Source organism: Dermochelys coriacea, chromosome 8 (assembly GCF_009764565.3).
Source record: "Dermochelys coriacea isolate rDerCor1 chromosome 8, rDerCor1.pri.v4, whole genome shotgun sequence".
In the NCBI taxonomy this organism is placed as follows: Eukaryota; Metazoa; Chordata; order Testudines; family Dermochelyidae; genus Dermochelys; species Dermochelys coriacea.
In genome coordinates this window covers 32,848,122-32,863,954 of record NC_050075.1, presented here as the reverse complement: position 1 = coordinate 32,863,954, position 15,833 = coordinate 32,848,122, and the positions used below count along the sequence as shown (strand labels likewise).

The 15,833-nt window shown below is 37.2% G+C and overlaps 1 protein-coding gene across 6 annotated transcripts in view; it reads right to left on the bottom strand.

Moving 5' to 3' along the window:
* RANBP17 (RAN binding protein 17) overlaps positions 1-15,833 on the bottom strand; it is a 256,018-nt gene that overhangs the window by 94,092 nt on the left and 146,093 nt on the right. For 4 of the 6 annotated variants that reach the window (XM_038413649.2, XM_043491410.1, XM_038413647.2 and 1 more), the window contains exon 16: positions 4,017-4,097. The exons of the other annotated variants lie outside the window; for them this stretch is intronic. In XM_038413649.2, the coding sequence (XP_038269577.1) occupies positions 4,017-4,097 (81 nt within the window). The remainder of the gene's footprint in view (positions 1-4,016; positions 4,098-15,833) is intronic. 6 annotated transcript variants of the gene reach the window in all.

Sequence of the window (15,833 nt, the reverse complement as noted above, 5' to 3'; positions counted from 1 at the left end):
CATTTTTTTTAAATGTAGGAAATCCCTTTTAAAAACTACACTAACCAGAAGTGAAAGTTGCAAAACTAAATTAAAGAAGCACTCAAAAGTCAGGAAGTGACAAGTTAAGGTTGATTGCATAACTTTAACCCTTTCCCCAGCTCAGTGCATGTGTATTATGATACAGTCTTTAGCTGCATGATCACATGCAATTTTGCCCCCACAGGATCTTTTTCCAGAACATTTCTCCATTCCCTACAGTTGTACTGTGTACTCTGAATGAGGCTGGTGTCTGTAATACGGCATTTGGATGGTGTGCAGTCGATGAAATATAGGACCACACACTGTACCTTGAGGATAAAAAGAAATACTGAACAGCTGTCTCATTAACTGAGCACTGGTCATCCCCTGCACTGAATGAGGTAGGGACCCTGTGGACAAAAATAGCATGAGAATATATTTCAAGTTTGTTGCAACACATACACACAAGTAGGCAGTAGAGATTGCAAATTGTTATTTCCTGACTTGAGTGCTTCAATTTGCAACCTTAATATTCTTATGATGTAAGGTTTTTGTAGGAATGATTAATTTTAACTTCAAACTGATCAAACTATTTTTTAAAGTTATTATCCAATTCCTTAAAAGGCTGTGGATGGGGAATATAGCTGCTTTTGACAAACCTGCTAACCTGATTTTAAGGAAATATTTAGCGTATTTATTTTTGTTAACCTGCAGTACTTGGTTAAGAGTTATTTGTTTTCACAATGCAAAGCTATAAAATTTCTCCTGCTTATCACAGAGATCTTTAAAAATAAACGTGGATAAAGCAGACTTTGACAGACTGAGTATTTTGCAGCCAGTTGCTTTTCAAAATAACACTATTATAATTATTTTGTTATGGAAAATGTATGATAATAAAGTTAATTATTAGGAAGAACTAAACATGCATGAGGGAGCACTACGATGGCACTGACATAAAGGAACCACTAATGTATTCCATTATGTAAATGAATTCAAAGATATTTCATGAATGATCAGCTAGAAGGGACATAATGATTTATAATTCAAATAACTGAGCTTTAAAATCAAATTGGGCTAATATATTTCTGAATATGCCAATCTGGAATCATTGTTAAAATAATGTAAAACACGACACCAATACAAATCATTGTTGCTTTTTGTTGTTTTAAAAATGTCATTTTTTTCCCTTTCTTATGTTACATAGAGTGCTTATTAGCATTAAGATTTTTCTTTTTAACTAAGAGAATCTTTAGAAATGATATCTTTTTATTATGCATAAAAGTTAAGTACCAAATTTCTATGAATATTTAGAGACTGCCTGGACACGTATAGATTAATTTTCTACTAAGAACATTATATGCACATGAATGACAAATACTGGCCAAGAACTGAAATTATGTGTTTTTAATCTTTCAACCCAATCAAGATGTACTATATATCATATGCTGAAAAGTGGAGCCACTGGATCTGGTCTTTTAAAAATATAATTTTTCTTCCAAAGTCCTTTACAATCATTATTTAAAACAAACAAACAAAACAAAACAAAAAAAAAAACAGTGTGAAAAGGCCAAAGTTTGCAATGCCAGGAAGTACTTATAAACCACTTCATAGATTTAGAAATAAAAAGTACTTCAGCATTATTATCTTAAAAAAATCTATTGGTGAAGTTTTTTATAGGAAAAAAAATACGTATCTTTAAAAGCCAAAATGACCAGTGAAATTGGGTTGTACATCATTTTCCAGCAAAAAGGAAAAACAGCCTCGACAGGTGTAATTTATCATTTTTCTGATTTAATACCAAAGAAATATATTAAAATAATAAAAAGAATCCTGAAATCCTCAAAATTTGTAGTGATAAATAGCCCTCCCTGTCTTTATTGCATTATGCCTACTAACAGAAATATTGCATGGTGGATTTTGCCAGACAAGGACGATTATTTTCCAATAAAAAGTTGCATATTAAATTCCAGCACAAAAGTGGGTGTCTAATACTTTTGAAATCTTTTATGGTTTGCCAAGGAACACAATTCTAAACTTAACTAATACACACATATCACAGTGAAGTGAACCAGCATTAAAGCTATCTGTCCTATCCCACCCATCTAAACCAGAGAAACTACTGTTCTTAGTATGTTTGCTTAAATATATTTTGATGTTTATGGCTTTAGTTCATCTTCCTTCTTATTGATTTTAAAATGTGTTTTATTTTGAAGTCTCATTTACATAGCAGTATATTTGAAAAGGTATCACTACTTCTGGAAACTTTCATATCGCACAGCTTTAAAGCTCTGCTTTTATCAGGGTTCTTAGCAACACGTAATAAATTACCTCAAGGAAAACTGTCTCCTTACAAATCTGCTCTTCAGGACACTTAAGTATATACCTCTGTTTAAGCTCCCAGCTCATTGTAATATTGTATCCAAATCACATACAGCAAACTCATCTACTTTACTCAAAGTACTATCTGAAAACTGTTAAACCATCAACATATTCCTTGGTCATCTTGCAGCCTTAAAACAAGCATTTGTTGTGTTAGTAATTGCAGATTGTTCTCCATTTTTAGGGCTGGGATGGTGAGGGAGGTCTCAAATACATTCCTGCACATCAAATGCTAAGTGCCTGACCCCAGTACCTCTGGTGGTGGTGGTGGGGAAGCAGAGCTTCCTTCTAAATTCTTAGTCATGTAATAACAAACATATAACCGGCTCATTGCTGTTAACAATAATATAATGGTGACTATTTCAGCTTACATAAATAAACGAGCAACAAATCAAGTAAATATTTTGAATTAGGTGCAATATTTTAAACTTCTTGGTTAACTTACTGTATTGAATACAACCAGACACAGTAGTGGGAAAGCTAACCCATTAACTCTTGTACATTTTTATTCATGCAATGCAATAATCAATCCCCTTTTTGTTTTTGTTAAATACCTTAGTGGTGTTTAGATTTCACCTGCGCCCCATTATATCTGGTGGTGTTAACAATAGATATACATATATTTAACATCTCCCATGGCTGATTAATGATACTTGTAGTAAGTGTGAGAAAACATACACTGCATAATTTTAGCTAAATGAAATGCACTTATTCAATCTGCAAAACAATAAGCAGCATTTAATACAAGGAAATATATTAACATTCTGCTGTGATGACTAGAATTCTAAGGAGAAAATAAAATGATTCAAGGCTGCACTTTCCATCCTCCTTTCCTTTCTGACTATCTATAACATTAATCTCTTCATCTGAAACTGAAAGAAAAGCAGTTTTTATTTTTAAGATATCGAAGGACTTCCCTTCCTGAATATTTCTATCAGTTCTAAAAATTTTTGTTTTCTATTGCCTGTATCCACTTCAACATCTTGATATGTCAAAAATTACTACATGCTAATTTTCTTTGAAAATTGGTCTTCTTGTTTGACTTGTCGGAATTTCAAAGAGTAAACTTTTATGATGTATGACTTTTATGATGTATGACTTAAGTAGCAGCCTCAAAAAGTTTGTGTCAAAGCAAAATCTAACCCAGGACTCAGCTGAACTGTTAACCAAAATTCAAGATCATGGTGTTGCAAATACAAACAATGAAGGCCCTGGTTCTACAAGGTATTTAAGCCCATGCCTGACTTTATGGATGTAAGTAGTCACATGGATTCTATTGGGATTACTCACGTACTTAAAGTCAGGCATGGGTTTAAGTACCTTAGTTGAATCAGAGCCAAAATGGGTCCAGCCTTGCTCTCTTTAGAGTCAATGACATTCTTGTCCTCTGGAGGATGTCATGAATGAGACTAATGATGTTAATGAACAAGTCACATGGACAATCAGAATAGGGAAACACAAAATAATTTAAAATGTGCTATGCATATAAAAAGGCCAAATCAAACTCATATTTTAATATTAATATTCTCACTGGTGTTAAAACAATTTCTTATAAAAAGGAAAATGGCTTGAAAATATTAATTTTTACTAAATTATTTTCATTGTATAGGACCCCCGATGTACAATAAAAAGGATATCCAACAGAAAGATCATTTAGAAACTGAAGAGTTCTTGAAATCACAGGCTCGCATCTTCCCCAGCATTTAAGGTTTGTAACACTAGAATAATAATAATAAAAAAGGAGAGAGAGTTTATAATAAATAATGTTTCCCTCTTTGTGGGAAGGGAGAGAGTAAGTACACACACAAACACAAAATGCTAGGGTACTATCGTACAAATACATTCTTCTGGTAGATATTGTTCTTTTTATGTTCACGAGATGGGAAACATTACAAAAAATAAGTTAATTCAATACTTTTTATTCTTGAACCAGTAATTTCAACATTTTATAACCCTACAACGAATTTAGCGTTAAATAACCATTTTTACCACTTCCCTATCAGTTGCTCTGCCACCATTTTTCATGGTAAAATATATCATCCCAAACACAACCTTCTCCTTATCCATCTTATATATTTATATGGCCCCCCGATAATGTAGTATCTGAGCACTTCATAACTGTGGTAGGGAAATGCCATTATCCCCATTTTACATACGGGGAACTGAGGCAAAGAGAGACTAAGCAACATGCCAAAGGTCAGCGAGGAAATTTGTAGTGGAAAAGGGAATTGAACCTGGGCTTCCTAAAGCTAGCACCTTAAACTTGGTCCAGCCATCTCTCCTAAGCAGTATTGTTAAAAAATCCAAAACACCCTAATGAGAGTATATATTGGTATATTTGGATTTGAAAACAATACAACACAAAATGGTTTAGATGTTCTCTTTCAGTACCTGAAAACAAGCCCAATATCAAAGTATTAACCAATACCTCTTAGGCGAAATTATGGCTGTCCTTGGGTGGATGCCCTTAGTAGAGATACTTGCTAAAGCCCTTAGCTCCCCATTGTCCCAGCACACCAGGTCATGTACCTCCAGATGCTATCACTTAAGATGGCTCCTCAGTTCTGGCTTGTAAGAAACAAATTTACGTCTTAATGTTGGTAAACCTCTTGGAAAGAACAAAGTGCTGAGAAAGAATGTGTTGTCTAAGAAAATATACAGTAGATACTCTAATGCTAGATTCATTTACAGAAATTAAAAGAAAACATCAGAGCCCTTCTGAAATGTATCTGTTTCAAATTCAATGACATCTCAGTACCCATTGTATACCCTTATTGTTTGCAAGGCAAGGCGCGTAAGTAGGTGGTGTTACTTAAATTTTGGGGATGGGGAACCTGAAGTAGAGAAGTTAAGTGCCTTAAATCAGCAAAGTTTTGCTCCACTTTATCTTTTGGGTGTGTACACACACACACACACACACACACACACACACACACACACACACACACACACACACACACACACCTATGTAGGGTAAAGGTCACACACACACACACTACTATGCAGGATAAAAGTGAAGCATTTTCTCATGGGGTGTGTGTGTGTGTGTGTGTGGATTTTTGTGCATACATGTAGTTTTGGACAAGTGCCAAACAATTATTTGCCCATAATTATTTGCTAACACTGCAAAAAACAAAGCTTCTCATCTTAAATGCACAAAATAAGCATTAACTCATTTAATAAAAACCACTATGAACAAATACTATGGCTCATATTGCCTTAAAGAAACAGCCCATGCTAGCAAGTCCATAATTTACAGTTTATTCCTATTGTAGGGAGTTCTCAAAATGTTTCTGCTATACTAAATCCTAACAGATATATATTGTAGAAAGCAATAAAAATCAATTTGGATTATCCATACCTGACATCAAATCCAAAATCATAAAAGGCAATTCTCAAAAAAAAAAAAAAAAAAAAAAAAAAAAAAAAAAAAAAAAAAAAAAAAAAAGCAGAAATCTATTCTAAACTTCAGCATCCAAAGCTTGAACGTTTAAAGAGAGAAGAATCAAAAACAGACCATTTAAAAAAAGCTGTCCCACTCATGTTTGACTTTTCCTTTTCTTCTTATGTTTCTTCCCTCTTTGGCCTATTCTTTTTGCTCAGTATGCTGCTGCATTTGGATAATGAAAAGTATGAATGATGCATGTAAAAGGTTGGCAACATATTGGTCAGTGCATAGTCCCTACAATTTCCATTTTTGTTTTAGGTGTATTGACACCACACAACAGGAACGATGGACAATATTAATATGTAATATATTAAATTACATTTATGCCATAACAGCTCATAGGAAAAATCTGTAAAATCTGAACAGAAATATAACTAAGTGTACAGAACACCAAACCAATTTTATGATTTTCCAATATTTGAGGGAGAGAAGCCAAGGAACAACATAGGAGAGAAATTCAAGCTCTTCAAGAAGTCAAGCATTTGAGTCCAAGTGCTGGTGTCCTTTTCTCTGTCTCTTAAGTGACTAATTGATAAAGATACTAAGTCAAAGAGCGTTAAAACAACTGAGCAGGAAACTTCAAATGCATGACGGAAAGTAAACAATTACATTTAACAGGATTGCCAATCTCAAATCGACAGAAACTAACATAACAGACTAACAGAGATCACATTTTTAAAAGCAAATATACATGAAGTGGCAACAAAGAAATAACATTTCCATATTTGGTATATCAAAACCAAAATACTGGGCTGTAAATGTTCTCAAAAAATGAAATAGTGCCACTAACATTGTTCCAGTGTTTATAAACTGGAAAAGAGACAACATCCAAATGACAAGATTTACCATTATTCTGGTAACACAAATACAGACATATTTATTATAAGTACCAGTATTAGATCCAGTACCAAGGGATCAGAATAACCAAACTCAGGCCTCTGAGTTTGTACCTGACAAGAGGAACTTGAGATTGCCTGTAAACTCTACTACTTGTGAACCCTACTTTAATGATATTTTGTCTAAGATAAAAACTGCTTCATTTTGTGGTTGGATCATCATATCAAAGATCATGCTTTTCTTAATGTAGTTCCTTTGAAACTATTTGCCTTATTATTATTTTCAGGCTCCGTATTTAAAAAAACTTGAATAATCGCCACCCCCTTCTCCTTCTCTTACCTCGAATCCTAAGCAAAAACAAGTTACCATATATTTCATAAACATAGGTAAACATACAAACACCTTAATTAAAACTTTTCTGACGCGTGAACACTTATTGTCAAAATTAGTATAATTAGGGGTATGTGTTAATGAAGAGGGGTAACTATGGTTGTAAAAGTATCTTTCCACTCAACCTTTCTGAACTATTCAACAATTTTCTACTGCCTTTCCTTCCCATGATGATGCTCACCATGTCGTCTTAATACGTGAACCCAGAACTTTAAACCCACACTGCTGTTAGAGCTGTCCATGGTGCTGACTGCATGATGACTGCAGAAAAAAGAACTGTACTAAACTTGGTGGCCGCACTGGAATGAATAAGATACCTCTGGAGGTTACTACTTCAATGGGAATGGGATGGGAACTCTAGAGAAGGGAGCATATGGGACAATTATGAAGAATCAGGAAAGAAATGAGGATGGGAAAAACTAAAGTGTACAGTGAATGTCGGAAAGGGGAGACTGAAGAACTGAGGCATAGGTGTGAGCAGGAAGAGAGTTGCAAGTCTACTTGGGTCACAAGGTGGTGATTGCCTCCTCAAATTATCATCGCATGCATCCCTGTTATAAAACTACAAGCCTTGTATTATTGTTTGCTACCTTAAATGAAGAAGAGGAGGGTGGAAACCTGTATAAGTATTACAAAAATGGAGATGATGTGCAAATAAAATTATGATCTTGAAAAGCTATACATGCATGTTGTGACATTTATTTTTATGTGGATATGAATGATAGACCAACATTCAAAACATTGAAGAAGGTTAACTATGGATGACATGAACCAAATTTCAAAATAGCTGAACAACTCAAGTCACATAGTATAGGGATATTCTTAGTGACTAATTAAGTTTATTTTGGACACTTTTACACAATTAAAATTCAAAGAGAAAAAACCACCATTTAATATTTTAGGATGAAAATTTCAAATATTGGATGCCCAATTCCCATTCAAATCACCTAAAAGTTTTTGGAAATGTCAGCCAAAGTGTGCTATTTGTATTTCAGTTAACAAGGAGGAAATGGGCAATATGCTAGCAACAGGGCTCTATATACGCATGCTTTAATTATTTCTTGCAGGTTATCATCTTTTACAGTTCAGAACTCCCTGTGGCACACAGACATTGAGTGAATATATACTCTTCATTAAAGTTGGGTAAATGCAAATAGTTAAAAACACAAAATACCTTCACAAATAAAATCTTTGAGTTGTAGTTTGCTACAATTCATGGGGTCATATTGGCTATTCACAAGCATTCAGGAAATTGCTGGGTATTTGAGAACACGTTCACAAATCCTTAATTTTCCATGTATGTTTGGTGCTTAGATAGTATGAAGACAAGCACCCTAGGAAAAAACATATATATGTGTACATGTCCCCCGGATAGATAATTACTGGATTCATCCATACATTCATAGGAGATGTTTGTGATTAGTTATTCACTCATCTCATTTCAGTTATCCTACCAGGAAGCAGAAACAATACTATGCGACTCTGGTAACCAATCATGTAAAACAAATACCAGATAATATGAACAAACATTTTGTGAATCCAAAGACTACTAATTAATTACCACAACTATGTCACAAGTTTAAACATCATAATATTTGCAGAGATCAGGATGGGTTCACAAACAATATGCTAAACAGATTAATGTTTGAAATGAAGAATTTGACAAACTTTAATTCTTTTTTCATGAACCAGTGACCAATCACAACTGAACATGCCCAAGTCTGACTAAATAAAAGCTGAGAGTAGTTGAGTTTACATAGTTATGTCACAAGAGTACATAAATCTATGAGTTTAGCTGTGATGTAAGATGCATAAAGCTGGAAGAACTTATTTTGAGACTAGGGCCCAGATTTTTAAAGTTAATTAGGTTTTGCTGCACTCAGCAGTGCAATGACTAATAGATTTAGGAGCCTAAGTCTCTACAAGCCTAAATCTCATTGGAATTTTGGCTCCTAAGTGTCTAAATCTCTCTTGAAAATGAGACTTAGGCAATGCAATGCTGAGCACAGCACTGCCCAAATACATTTAAAAATCTGGGTCTTAGTGTTTTTCAAATGAAGATCAACTTTCTTAAGCACTGGTGAAGCTAAGCAAGGACAGTGGAAACTAAAAGGGCTTCCTTGTGAAATCCAAGATTCTTGATGGGACAGCTATACAAGTATGGCTAATAATAGATACTTTCACTGCATGATTGACCATATGGGTGTATAAAAACCTGTCCCTTAGAAAATGATGTCCAGAAGTTCAAAAGAAGGCTGGTAATTACTTCCAATGGAAGGATAATGGAAGATCTACATTTGGCCATATGAATTGATAGAATTAACTGAAATGATGATCAGAATTTAGACAACCTCATTGTGGTGACCAACCTCAGAAAATACCTCAATTCTTTGAGGAATGGCTAATCAAGACAACCTCTAACACATGAATTGAATATGGCTGAGATCACTTGGCAAACAATAGCAAGCTCATATCACCAGTGCTACTGGCAGGTATCAGATGCATGTAAAACAGCTTGCTCACTATTAACGTGACTAAAGAATTCATCAATTGATATTGCTGACCAATTCTGCATCATGAAGTTCATGCTACAGCAATCAAAAGGAGAAATTTAAGATAATATGAATGAAGATGACCCAATGTTGATATTAAGAGCAGATGCAGCTAAGATAGTTGAGTAGAATATGTGTTAAAAACCAAGATAAGATAAATGTGGTTCACTTCAGTCACAACTAAGGTCACATCAGACTTGAAGGAATGTTGTACATGGCAACCAGACACTAAGTTTGTCATAAGAACCAGCAAGCTACTACAAGAGGAGGTACAAGTCCCCTAATTAGTGGAATACAAAAATTCATTAATGTCATGAAGGATCACCACTTGTTTGATCATTGCATATCAAACCATTATATTCATGCTCCCTATGTTCCTCCCACAGTATTTAAATACAGAATATTTTTGTTATTTACATAATTTTTGAATATTTACATGATCGCAAGGGTATTCAATAGTTCTAATGTTAGATTGCAACAGTGAAGTATTACTTCAACATTACGAATGTATTTCTCTCACTTTCTGATATGAAAGACCGTGTTTGCCATTAAAGACGAAGCATTATCCCTCTGAATAGCAAATAAGGGTGCTGTGTCAGATAACACCGTGCGCTAACAAAACAGCAACTGTCATGCCTTACATACCACCATGCAAATGCACAGAAATACTGGCATTTTAATGTCAATCACAGTGGTATTTACGAAGAACACAGTACTAAAAAAATATTTATCATGAGTGTTAACATTTTCCTTACATAGAAAAAAAGTGAGATCAATGGGTCTAGCCTGTGCAGAGAGTTAATGGCTTTCTAATCTACAGATTTGGGTTAAGATAGGGGTGAGGAAACTTTTTTCTATCAGGGGCCATTGACCCACAGAAAAAATCAATCCCGGGCCACACACAGCCCTGCCGAGGGTGGGGTGGAGTGGGGTGGGGGGGGAGCCAGCGCTCATGGTTCCAGCCCCATGGGGCTGGGATGGAGGCTTGGGGCTTCCTCTAAGGTTAACAATTTTCTAATTGCACAAAATTGAACACCCCTTCTCCAAGGCCCACCCCCCACTCACTCCAGCCCCCCTCTCTGTCGCTTGCTCTCCCCCACCCTCACTCACTTTCACTGGGCTGGGGCAGGGGTTTGGAGTGCGAGTGGGGGTGAGGGCTCCAGCTGGGGCGGCAGGCTCTGGGGTGCAGCCAGAAATGAGGGGTTAAGGGTGCAGGAGGGTGCTCCGGGCTGGGGCAGGAGATTAGGGTGCGGGAGGGGGTGAGGGCTCTAGGGTGAGGCTGGGGATGAGGGGTATGGTGTACAGGACAGGGTTCCGGGCTGGGTCCAAGGGGTTTGGAGTGCAGGAACGGGCTCAGGATTGTGGAAGGGGGGTGGGATGAGGGCTCCGTGAGGGAGTTTGGGTGCGGGAGGGGGCTTAGGGCTGGTGCTTGGGTTGCAGGTGGGGATGCAGGGTGTGGGAGGGAGATAGGGTGCTGGAGGGGCTTCCGACCTGGGGCAGGAGGTTCGGGGTGTGGGCTCCGGCTGGGTGGCACTTACTTCAGATGGCCCCCAGTTGGCGGTGCAGCTGGGCTAAGGCAGGCTTCCTGCCTCCGTGCTGCTCCCAGAAGTGGGGGACATGTTCGCCTCCTAGGCGCAGGGACGGTCAGGCAGCTCTGTGTGGTGCATGCTACCCACGCCCACAAGCATCGCCTCTGCAGTTCCCATTGGCTGTGGTTCCTGGCCAATAGGAGCTGCGGAGCCAGCGCTGGGGCAGCATACAGAGCTTTCCTGACTGCCCCGGCACCTAAGCTGCAGGGACATGTTGGTTGCCTCCAGGAGCTGCGTGGAGCTGACTGGATATTTAACGGCCTGGCAACCCTAGCTTCCCCCAGCAGCAGGGTGAGTTAGAGCTCACGGCTCCAATCCTGTGGAGGGGCGCCAAGGCTCAGGGTTTCCAGCCCATGGCGTGGAGACTTTCCACAGGCTGGATGAAATAAAGCTGTGGTCCGGATCAGGCCTGTGGGCCATAGGTTCCCCATCCCTGGGTTAAGATATTGACTTGGCTCACAAGGGAAAGTGACTAGTAATCTCAGTGTAGTCATGTGTCCATAGTATAAAATATGCAGACTATCTGGCACAGATGTTAGAATCTGCTCAGATTAGGCCAAGGAATAAAGCAACAGAAATATTGCCAGTCAGGACTGACCCATAATGTTTTATTTGCTGTGTCAGTATACTATGGACTCTAGTTCAGATTTACACTAAGCACACTATTGTTGGTAAGTATACAGTTTATTTTAATGGCTAGGGACATAAAAAGGTGTACAGAAAATAGATTTGTCATTTGATAACAGTATTTACTGCTTATTCTCCACTTTAAGAAATAAATACTCCTTTTGTGATACCAAAATTATCTCCAGTGCAATCAATGAAAAATTCATAAACAAAGATACTATTTTCATACAAATGTAATAAATCATGAAGGAGGAGAAATGAGAAAAATACAGAACATGTCATCGAAAACTAGGATTGTTTTTTAAACTTTTTCAGAAGTGTTCCAGATGGCATTAAAATGCTAAGCATATACATAGGATTTCATTACTGCTTAGTTTACATTGGTTATGCAAAGACATACATGACAAAATTAAATGCATGTAGAACTTATCCTCTTACCTGTTAATTGATTTTCTGTGAGTTGGTCATAGGGCACAAGACACAAAGTTTTCCTCTCATTGGTAGCAACAGAAGGAAAGACAGCCAATCAAACTGAAGCATCTATACTCGATACAATGGATCCTCCTCTGATTCCTAGTTTTACTCCATTTTGAACTCAAAGAATTAAGGTTAGGACTGCCTAATTCCCTAGCCAGTGCTTCTTCCAGAAACTGCAGGACAAGTGTCCATTAAGGGTAGTCTCTGTGCTGATTGACCAAGTCACAGGAAACACATTCACAGGCAAGGGGAAACCTAATTTGTTTTCCTGTGGCTTGTTCTGTTCAAAACAGTTCTTAATACAGTATCCTAAAATATACTAGGTGGGTAGGAATACAGCATTCAGAAGCTAAAAGCTGCTCCAATGGGGCAGAGGAAGGGGAATGAATGATGAAATACCCATAATGACCTCTTTCACCTGTTTTCCTAACAAAAAAGGTCTTCTCTGGGGAAGGCTGTTCTAAGCACACTTCAGCCAACCACTGCTGCATTAGCTGATGTCTGTAGTACATAGAGAAGGTGTACAGAAATTTGCCCAGGAATATGCACTAGCAGGTAGAATGTATTTTTACCATGGCAGGACAGAACAAATCCTCAGCTCTGTTCACCTCCTGGAAACAATTTTTATTTATTTATTATTATTTATTCTTGAATCCCACATAAGAATGCTAGGTGCTATATAGATAAGTGAACTCAACATGATCCCTGCCCCAACCACATTACAAATAATCAAGTCAAGGTAGAAACAGTTTATAAATAAGGTTGGAAGGATTAGATTTTTATTGGTAAATATCAGTAAATGTAGATTTCACTGTATACATACAAACTGACAAAAATATTTACAGATAGGCAAAGTAAAAAAATGCAGCTTGAGAATTTATTAGAGTTTGATTTAAGGATATTTACTTTGCATATTTTGACATGTGATGTTGACAATTTGTGTTAACAGTTATAAAGCTTTAACTTTTTGAATCTCAACATCTACTGTCATTAAATAATTATTGTCTTGACTCCACCATTGTCTGACCCACACAAAATTTCCCCAAAATGTGAAAATTTAAATTGATAAAAATAAAAAATTACTGCTTAAATTATTTCATGCAATTGTGAAAATTTAAAACAAACATTTTAAAAAATGCTTAAACAAACATTGATATTATCCATCAAAATGATAAAAAAACCACTCTGAATTCTGCCAAGCCTATTTACAGAAAAGGGGAAAGGAGAAAAAGATACAATACGTGGACATGTTTCTGGTTTTTTTTTTTTTTTTTTTTTATTATTAGGGGAACTATTATGATTTACCCTCAAGACACACAGGATAGTTAGCAGATGAAAGGCCCTCCTTCCCACAACACTCCTCTCTGCCAGATCACCAGATTTGATACTCTCCCGCTCCCTGCATGTGTGGGCAGAGTGTGGGTTTGGAAAACACAAAAATCCTGAGATTTTTGGACCTCGGTCAGCTGACTGACAGCTGATCTGGACACAAAAGAAAAATAATATGTAGTATAGAATTGTGTAGGCCCCCGAACAAATATTTTTCTATTCATCCCCATTCCATTGACCTAGCTCATAGGGTTTCTTTAGAGAAACATTAGATTTGAGGGGTCAGACAGTTTTCTTAAAGCAAGCTAAAACAGCAGACTATCTTGGTGAAAGGAAGCCATTTAGGTCTTGTCTTCATTAGGAAGTTAGGTCACGGTAGAAAACGACCTGGAGAAGTCATGTTAACTTACAGAATGTTAAACACGTTTGTAGTCACTGTAGAAAAGAACAAGTTAGAACATAAGAATGGCCATGCTGGTCAGACCAAAGGTCCATCTAGCTCAGTATCCTGTCTTCCAACAGTGGCCAATGCCAGGTGCCCCAGAGGGAATGAGCAGAACAGGTAATTATCAAGTGATACATCCCGTCGCCCATTCCCAGCTTCTGGCAAACAGAGGCTAGGGACACCATTCCCGCCCATTCTGGCTAATGTGCGTTGTGTGAAAAAATACTTCCTTTTGTTTGTTTTAACTAGATGCTTATTAATTTCATTTGGTGATTGAAACTGGGGTTTCTTGCATTATGAGAAGGAGTAAACAACACTTCCTTATTTACTTTCTTCACACCTGTCATGATTTTATAGACCTCTATCATATCCCCCCATTAGTCGTCTCTTTTCCAAGCTGAAAAGTCCCAGTCTTATTAATCTCTCCTCATACGGAAGCCGTTCCATACCCCTAATCATTTTTGTTGCCCTTTTCTGAACCATTCCAATTCTAATATATCTTTTTTGAGATGGGGAGACCACATCTGCACACAGTATTCAAGATGTGGGTGTACCCTGGATTTATACAGAGGCAATATGATATGTTCTGTTTTATTATCTATCCCTTTCTTAATGATTCCCAACATTCTGTTTGCTTTTCTGATTGCCGCTACACATTAAGTGGATGTGTTCAGAGAACTATCTACAATGACTCCAAGATCTCTTTCTTAAGTGATAACAGCCAATTTAGACCCCATCATTTTATTGTTGGGATTATGTTTTCCAATGTGCATTACTTTGCATTTATCAACACTGAATTTCATCTGCCATTTTGTTACCCAGTCACCCAGTTTTGTGAGATCCTTTTGTAGTTCTTTTCAGTCTGCCTGGGATTTAACTATTTTGAGAAATTTTGTATCATCTGCAAATTTTGCTACCTCATTGTTTATCCGATTTTCCAGATCATTTATGAATATATTGAATAGGACTGGGCCCAGTACAGACCCCTGGGGGACACCACTGTTTAACTCTCTTCATTCTGAAAACTGACCATTTATTCCTACCCTTCGTTTCCTATCTTTTAACTAGTTTCAGAGTAGCAGCCGTGTTAGTCTGATTCACAAAAAGAAAAGGAGTACTTGTGGCACCTTAGAGACTAACAAATTTATTTGAGCATAAGCTGTCGTGAGCTACAGCTCACTTCATCGGATGCATTTGGTGGAAAATGCACCACCAAGTGCATCCGATGAAGTGAGCTGTAGCTCACGAAAGCTTATGCTCAAATACATTTGTTAGTCTCTAAGGTGCCACAAGTACTCCTTTTCTTTTATCTTTTAACTAGTTACCAATCCATGAGAGGACCTTCCCTCTTATCCCATGACAGCTTACTTTGCTTAAGAGCCCTTGGTGAGGGACCTTGACAAAGGCTTTTTGAAAATCTAAGTACACTATAACCACTGGATCCCCCTTGTCCACATGCTTGTTGACACCCTCAAAGAATTCTAGTAGATTGGTGAAGAACGATTTCCCTTTACAAAAAACATGTTGACTCTTCCCCAACAAATTATGTTCATCTATGTGTCTGACCATTTTGTTCTTTACTATAGTTTCAGCCAATTTGCCCGGTACTGAAATCAGGTTTACTGGCCTTTAATTGCCGGGATCACCTCTGGAGCCCTTTTTAAAAATTGGCATCACATTAGCTATCCTCCAGTCATTTGGCACAGAAGCTGATTTAAATGATAGGTTACAGACTACAGTGAGTAGTTGTGCAATTTCAC